This window comes from Cebus imitator, unplaced genomic scaffold (genome assembly GCF_001604975.1).
Source record: "Cebus imitator isolate Cc_AM_T3 unplaced genomic scaffold, Cebus_imitator-1.0 Scaffold303, whole genome shotgun sequence".
NCBI lineage: Eukaryota > Metazoa > Chordata > Mammalia > Primates > Cebidae > Cebus > Cebus imitator.
This window is the reverse complement of record NW_016107618.1, coordinates 456,955-465,679: the sequence shown is the minus strand read 5'-3', so window position 1 is coordinate 465,679 and position 8,725 is coordinate 456,955. Positions and strand designations below refer to the sequence as shown.

Below are 8,725 nucleotides of genomic sequence, written 5' to 3'. Positions count from 1 at the left end.
ATTTTTTTTGTATTTTTAGTAGAGACGGGGTTTCACCATGTTGACCAGGATGGTCTCGATCTCTTGACCTCGTGATCCACCCGCCTCGGCCTCCCAAAGTGCTGGGATTACAGGCTTAAGCCACCGCGCCCGGCCTAAAATAGTTCTTTCAAAATGTTAATAATAATGCCTACCTGATAGAATTGTTGTAATTATTAAATGATCCGGGAGTCTGGCATATGATAAACACTCAAGTATCAGCTCTCATTATTAGCATTTATAATAAAATTGTTTTACTAAAAGTCATCCATATTAATGGTATTAAGAGATGTTGAGTTTACACATACAAAATTCTTCATAATTTAGAAAGCCGAGATTCAAATGAAATGAAATTAAAAAATAAAGAAGAAAAATCTTCATAATAGTCTAGTTAATATATTCTTATGAAAACCCTGAATTTCTAATGATTGCAAGGTATTTTTCATACGTGTATGCTTAATGACACTTAAATCTATTCCTCTGTTTTATATTTAATTAATCCCATGTCCTGATACTGACACTGGTTTGAGCTTTACGAGTTGTAAAATACATGAATTCTTGAACACTGCGGTTATATAATCACTTACATAATATCCACCAGCGCTGACTGTGACGCCTACAACCAGATAATAAATCATATTTGATCCAGATGATCCAGGGAATCTGATAGATGACATCCGGCGCAGAGATGCTAGGAAAACAATGTTTAAACAGTTAGCTTCACTACTTAAGCAAAACTATTTTAAATAATTACATCTTTTAAATTTTTTCTCTTCAGTGAACCTAGAATCTATTAATATCAAGTGATTTTAGCTTAAGGGAATACAGTATTACAAGGCTGGGTAATAATTCCACTTGACATTCTCCCAATCTAATTTGATAAACACTCACAAAACCTGTCATCTTGATGCTGAGCATCGTGCTTTCTTGGGAGGGATGCAGGTGTGGTTAAGGAGAAATGACAAAAGCACTAAACAATTTTAACAGCCAAATGAAGTGCACATTAGCAAGAAAAAGCCATATACTCCACTATAGAATTCAAAGAAAATGATTATTTTTTAAGAAATGATTATTTAAAAAAATATTTTTAAAAAATGAATTCAGTATGTTTATACCTAAAATGTAATAAAAATTAGTATTTATATGTTAAATCAAGCATTTAGTTGAAATCCTACATATTTCTATAACTCTATAATACAAATGTAGATACAGGAAGAAATCTCAATTTTTCTCTTATATAGCAAAAATGGGCAGATAAAAGGTTTTTAAGCCAAGTGTTGCAATCAGGTTGTATCTGAAATAGAAGTACAATTCTGTATAAACTGATAGAAACATATAAAAGTACTATATTATTATATTTAAATATGTTTGTTTTGTAGTACTAAAATTTGCATATCCCATAATGCCCTGGAATTGAAATGTTTACAATAAACTTAAAGTTGGAAGGAGCTTAAAGTATATACAACTCAAATTCTTTATTTTAAAGATTAGAGACATTTATGTATTCTTTCAACTAACACAGCTGAGCATCTACTATGTATTTGGAATTGTTAGAAGCATTAAGAATACAACCGTGAACAAGGCAGACAAGGTTCCTTGCCTCAAGCCATTCACAGTCTAGAAGGAGGGTATGAACATACAAATAATTGTGATGCAGTATGACAAATGTAATAAGTGTTAAGCCATGCTATATGCAGAGAAAAAACTCAGCTGGTTGGCCACGGTAACTGCCCTAATAGAAGAGACCTGAGTTTTGAAGGAAAATAAGTTTGTCAGATCAGTAAGGGAAGAAGGAATGGCATTGGAGGCAGAAGGTGTAATGTGTAAAAGCATGAGAGTTTCGTGACCTAGAAGGTGCAAAGTACAGGTTGAATATCCCTTATCTAAAATGCTAGGGGTGGGTGCGGTGGTTCACGCCTATAATCCCAACATTTTGGGAGGTAGAGATGGGAGGGTCGTTTGAGTCCAGGATTTCAAGACCAGCCTGGGCAATGTAGTGACCCCCATCTCTATGGAAATTTTTTATAATATTAGCTGGGAGTGGTGGTATGTGCCTGTAGTCACAGCTACTTTGGGAGGCTGAGGCAGGAGGATCACTTGAGCCCTGCAGTGAGCTGTGATTGTACCACTGCACTCCAGCCTGGGCGACAAAATAAGATTCTGTCTCAAAAAAATATTAAAATAAAACAAAATGCTTGGGACCAGAAGAGTTTTGGGTTTTGAATATTTTTTATTTTGGAATATATGAATACACATAATGAGATATCTTGAGAATGGGACCCAAGTCTAAACACAAAATTAATTTATGTTTCATATACACTTTACATGCATAGGCTGAAGGTAATTTTATACAATATTTTGAATAATTTTGTGCATGAAACAAAGTTTGTGTTAAGTTCTTATGTGTGGAATTTTCTACTTGTGGCATCATGTCAGTGCTCAAATTGTTCTAATTTTGGAGCATTTTGGATTTCAGTTTTTCAGATTAAGCATGTCCAACCTGTAGTTTGATGGGCCTAACATAAAGTGTAGGGGTGCAGGGACTAGTGGAAGATTATGATTTGCACAGGGAAAATCTTAAGACATTTGCACTGCTTACAAACCTTCACAGTAGCAAAATCACAACGATCCCTGTTTATGTTCTTAGTTTTGCTATAAATGACCATTTCTTGTAAAAACTTGTTTTCCTTCAAATGTGCCCAAAAGGTTATGAGAAGAGATTACGGCCTTGACTTGTGGTGGGACTTCTGTTAGCTTAAAAATACCTCTGTGATCAAACAGGGAATACATAGCCTTCATATTTCTTAAACAGACAAAAATATCAGAAATATTTTTTAAATGAAAGAACTAAAACTACCAGATATTTAAGTAGACTTGAATACAAATACAGTGATGGACAAGTTACTTAAAAAGACAATGAAATGAGAAATTTTCAATAAGGATTAATTAGACCAATTTTAGCAGATTCATACAATGTGAAACAAATAGACAAAACTTTTGCAGAACAATATTTACTTACAATGAGAAAATATTTACAATGTATTACGTGAAAAGTCGTAGCAAAATACTCTGTATGCGACTATCCCAGATTTGTGAAAATAATGTGCATAAGGAAGGAATGAGAAACAAAAGGTATGGAAAACTAAACATACTAAAATGCAATTAGTTGTGTTCATTGAGTGGTAGAATTACAGGTGAATTCTATTTTCTATTTTACCTGTTTTCCCCCAATTATCTATTATACACCTAAATTATTTATTCATTAAAAAGTTACCCTTTTAAGGATGGGCATGGTGGCTCACTGCCTGTAGTCTCAGCACTATAGGAGGCTGAGGCTGGTAGATCACCTGAGGTCAGGAGTTGGAGACCAGCCTGACCAGTATGGAGAATCCCTGTTTCTACCAAAAATACAAAATTAGCCGGACGTGGTGGTGCATGTCTGTAATCCCAGCAACTCTGGAGGCTGAGGCAGGAGAATCGCTTGAACCCAGGAGGCAGAGGTTGCGGTGAGCCGAGCTCACGCCATTGCACTCCAGCCTGGGCAACGAGAGCAAAAAAAAAAAAAANAAAAAAAAAAAAAAAGCCTTTTTAAAAGCAAAAAAGGAGAGAACAAAATGTGATGAGACAGTTAAAAATTTTTCCTTCAATGAAACTGATAAAATTTTATTTTTCATCAAAGTAGAGAATATCGACAAAATGTTAATGTCCACGACTGAAGACAAATTTGTTTCCAGTCAATAATTGTTCTTAAATACATTTTAAGTGCTGGAAAAATCGTAGTTACTACCCCTTTGAACTAGACTACGTGATGAGACTGCGCTTCCCTTTAGCTCTAAATTGGCCTGTGAAATCATCAGGTTGAGCTCTGAAACCAGTACTTCTACAAGCAGCATTGCTAGATACGTATTTAAAATTTTTAAACTACTTCTATTTTGCCCCAAATTGGGAAGAAAGTATTTGAAATTTGTTCAGCTACAAAAAGAGGTTCGTGTGTGTGCGCACGTGCACGCGCGCGTGATGTCAGTGGGGGATGCAGGCAAACAGATAAAGCGACAGGCCACGGTCAGAGAACTAATCTTTCTCCCCATTCCCATCAGAACAGCCCCGTTATCTTCAGAAGTTTAAAATAAATGGCTTCTCCCTATTTCATCAATATATATATTTAAAAGTTCTATGCTATTTGGTATAAAGGTCTAGAAAAATAAAGACAATAAAGATCTAGGAAAGCGAAGAAGTCTTATTGCTGATACTTGAGGGGCAACTTCCTTCCACCGGCATTTTAGAAGAAAAATAAAACGAGTTGATTAGACCTCCCTCCTTCACTCCCACCACCACGAACAGAGGCCTAATCAATGTGAAAAAAAATCGGCCCATGGAATTTTCCGCGCGCTTCTTTCTCTCCCGCTGGAATCCACCCTCTGGGCTTGAAAGCCTCAGAAAATGAGGCGAAGTGAAGAGAGCATTAAGAACGCTTCAAGATGTGTCTAAGAGCCGTCCCCCAATCCGGTGGGGAAGCTGGGGACTAGGGAAGAGCGGCTGGGGCATAACCGCCCGGGAGCGCAAGCCTGGTAGTAGAGCCGCAGGCTGCTGCGAAGAAAAACAATCTTCCTTGTTCACACCTATTAAGCACCTACTGTATTCCAGGCACTATACGAGGCGCTTTCCCATACGTCCATTTTTATTTAATCAGCTTCCAGTTCACACTGGAACTCCACCTTTAGTTAATTTCTGAGTATGCTGCTTTTTCCCGCGCATCCCCAGATCCAAAGGTGTCGATATTTGGACGACAGAGCCAAGCAGCTGCAGGACTACCTGCAACCTCAAAGGAAAGTGCCCCGAAGGCTGCTTCTTTTTTGGCGGATGTGGATCTCGGAGTCAGGCGCTCGAGGGGTTCAGGCTGCTGAGACCCGGCCAAGGGTTAGGTTTATTCACCCCACGAGCATTCGTTCAGCGTCCACTGAGCCGGCACTGCCTCTGCCTCCCATCGCTTGCCGGGACCAGCTCGCTGATCTGCTTCCACCTTCCCACCCTTCCTCTGCTTCCTCAGGAGGTTGGAGAGCGAATGGTGCCTCTAACAATAAAAGTGGTAAACTACGACTATGTCATCCAGGTAAGTTTTAAGTGCTTTTAACCATACATAACTCATTTAAACGCAAAACCATTATCGCCCTCATTTTACAGATGAGAAAACAGGTTAAGCCATTTTTCCAAGATCAGGATGCGAACCCAGATAGTCCGGACTCAGCGGAAAATTTCCCTACTTCGGGACGTCTTCCCGGGACTCTCCCCCATTATCCTCGACCTCCAATCCAGACTTCTGCTGTGCCGGGTCGGGTTTGGCCAACTGGGTGCCGGCCAGTACCCGGGCGCAGGCGAAATCTGCACCTGAGGCGCCCGTCCTCCCCTTCGGGCTAGACGTCCTTACTCACCGTCCTTCCCGAGCGGCGCGGGGTTGGGGGGCGTCCTCAGCGGCAGCGCCAGGGTCTTGGAGACTGCCCTGCGGAGATACATCGCGCCCGCCTTCTGCGGCGCAGCAGCCTCGGTACCCCGGCGCAGGCTGCCCTTCCACAGAGAGGCTGAGAGCCTGGCAGCGCCCCGCCCGGAGGAGGCACGTCGACCTTCATCCAGCCCCGCCCCCGCTGTCCCCGGGAGGTGGGGAGACCTTTGTTGTCCTAGCCATCCTCCCCAAGCCCAACTCCAACGCTGCTGCTTTCCCTGGGGTCTCTCAGAAAAGGGATGGGGGACCTAGAAGTCGCCGTCGCCTGCCTGACTCATTGTGTACCACTGAATGTAGCTCCTCACAGTAGGCTGGAAATGTTTTGGGAATAGCACGAGATTAAGTCAAGGACACAGTTTATCATGCTGGATGTAATCTGAACTACTTTATCTCATGCACTCTGTTCGCTTTCCGAGGAGAGGGAAGGATAGTGGGAAGTTTTTTTACAAACGTAAAGAACGGTCAGTATAACAACTACAGCTTCCGCTGTCGGTGCCGGCCTTCTTGGTGTAAGGAGATCTGCGGACCCTTGCAAATTCAATTTCTTTCCCATTCCGGGCCCTTCTCTATCGTCGCCTCCTTCACCTTGGATCATATTCAAGAAATTTGATTAAAAAGAAAAGAATTTTATTAAAAAGAAAATGTGTCCAACTGCGTCCAGTTGAAAACCTCAGTTATTAAGGGTATTAAAAATCAATTGATAGAGCAATTTCCAGGTATTGAACCTTGGCTTAATCAGATCATGCCTAAGAAAGATCCTGTCAAAATAGTCCGATGCTATGAACATATAGAAATTCTTACAGTAAATGGAGAATTACTATTTTTTTTTTTGAGAATTACTATTTTTTAGACAAAGAGAAGGGCCTTTTTATCCAACCATAAGGTTACTTCACAAATATCCTTTTATCCTGCCACACCAGCAGGTTGATAAAGAAGCCATCAGATTTGTACTCAGTGGCTTAACTTCTCCTGGAGCTAAGCTTTACCCTGCTACAGTAGATGCCATTGTTGCTAGCGTGGCAGAAGGGAAACAGCATGCTCTATGTGTTGGAGTCATGAAGATGTCTGCAGAAGATACTGAGAAAGTCGACAAAGGAATTGGCATTGAAAATATCGCCTGTAATCCCAGCACTTTGATCACAAGGTCAGGAGTTCAAGACCAGCCTGGCCAACATGGTGAAACCCGTCTCTACTAAAAATACAAAAACTAGCTGGGTGTGGTGGCCGCTGCCTGTAATCCAAGTGACTCGAGAGGCTGCAGCAGGAGAATCGCTTAAAACCAGGAGGCAGAAGTTGCAGTGAGCCGAGATTGTGCCACTGCACTCCAGCCTGGGTGACAGAGTCAGACTCTGTCTCAAAAAAAAAAAAAAATCCATTATTTAAATGATGGGCTGTGGCATATGAAGACATATAAATGAACTTCAAACTGAATGCACTTGGGCTAAATATGGATATTGTGCTGTGTCTGTGTTTATGTCTGTGTGTGAAAGCATAAATATAATGCCTGTGGTTATGCTGAATAAATTCTCTCCAGATGCTAAAAAAAAAAAGAGCAAAGGGGTAGCCTCAGCCTTCCATTAATGCACTGGGAGAAGCTCAGAATCATAAGAAAATCTCCAGACAATGGTTGAATTTCTAGACATTCACTGTTACAATGACTTTAAAATATAAACTCCAAAAACACTGTATAGTCCTCTATGGGATGTGAAATTAATATTTCCACATAACGGCCGGGCACAATGGCTCACATCTATAATCTCAGCACTATGGGAGGCTGAGGCAGGCAATTCACTTCAGGTCAAGAGTTGAAGACCAGCCTGAGCAACATGGTGTTACCCCTTCTCTATTAAAAACACAGAAATTAGCCAGGCATGGTAATGTGTGCCTGTAGTCCCAGCTACTAGGGAGGCTGGGGCAGGAGAATCACTTCAACCTGGGAGGCGGAAGTTGCAGCAAGCCGAAATGGCTTGTCACTCAAGCCTGGGTGACAGAGCGAGACTCTGTCTCAAAACAAGCAAACAAAACCACATCAACTGAAAATTCTAAATTATTAGTTCCTTCTGCCTCATCATGGCTACAAAAACTTGTCATAGGTTGAATATGGAAACCAATAATTTATCACGTTTATAACGTTGTCTGAATGATTACTCTTTGGAAGACACCATTTCCTACTATAATAATCCCGTGTATGTGTTTGGCACTTGACAGATTATAAAGCACTTTCACATTTATTATCTCTTTTAATTTTCACTGCAACCCTCTGAGGAAGGTGGCAATTAATCCCTTTAGCAAATGACACTACCAGGTGTTAGGTGAGAATGTCCACGGATTTACTGGTGGTCAAGAATTAAAAAAACAAAAAGGACATGAACATAATACTTCTAGCTTAAAGTTCTGTTGACATGTAACAGGCACAATATTTGTTCATTTGTTATGTAAATAAACATTTCTCAGAAGTTATAGTCCTGAACCCAATTATAATTATATTTGACATATTCATATATGAAGAATACAAGCCAATGATCTGATTGATTTTTTGATACTCAGAAAGAGAGTTAACTATCCCTAGTGATTAAACACTTAACAAGGGCAATGAAGTGATCTGTAGTTAATGAAAGGTTAAGTATAGACTTCCAAGCAGCACAAGAAGGGGCTAGATACCCAGACCCTTCACCAAGAAGTCAGTAGTCCTGGAAATAGCAAAACACAGATTATTTGAATGTTTGCTACATTTGACCGGCATCAAGTACACATCCTCTGGCAACTAACGATTAGCTATCCCACTGCTGATGTAGAATGTTTAATGAACTACTAGCAGCTAGGACAAATTGACAATCAAACTACATCTGTCTACCTACTATGGCTCATTCTTTTTTTGGTGCACTTAGGACTGAATTTTTACTTGGTTGCCATGGACAGAAAATAGTCAAAGGCAGTAAAGCTACTTAAATGAATGAATGGATGCATCATATTGTTATTTAATATGTTATAGGCATTACATTCTAAAGCAGGGTTAAAAAAGTATTCTTGGGCCGGGCGCGGTGGCTCAAGCCTGTAATCCCAGCACTTTGGGAGGCTGAGGCGGGTAGATCACGAGGTCAAGAGATCAAGACCATCCTGGTCAACATGGTGAAACCCCGTCTCTACTAAAAATACAAAAAATCAGCTGGGCATGGTGGTACGTGCCTGTAATCCCAGCTACTCAGGAGG

General features: G+C 40.5%; 1 protein-coding gene and 1 pseudogene across 1 annotated transcript in view; one reads left to right on the top strand and one right to left on the bottom strand.

Annotated features, from left to right (window-relative positions):
• Positions 1-5,799, bottom strand: part of LOC108285591 (mitochondria localized glutamic acid rich protein) — a 17,680-nt gene extending 11,881 nt beyond the window's left edge. Inside the window, exons 1-2 of the mRNA XM_017502870.2 lie at positions 5,448-5,799; positions 606-709 (exon numbers count right to left, since the gene is read on the bottom strand). Coding sequence (XP_017358359.1) covers positions 606-709; positions 5,448-5,529 — 186 coding nt within the window. The 5' untranslated portion in view covers positions 5,530-5,799. The remainder of the gene's footprint in view (positions 1-605; positions 710-5,447) is intronic.
• On the top strand, positions 5,755-6,933 carry LOC108285609 (annotated as a pseudogene).
• Positions 6,934-8,725: the final 1,792 nt, after the last annotated feature.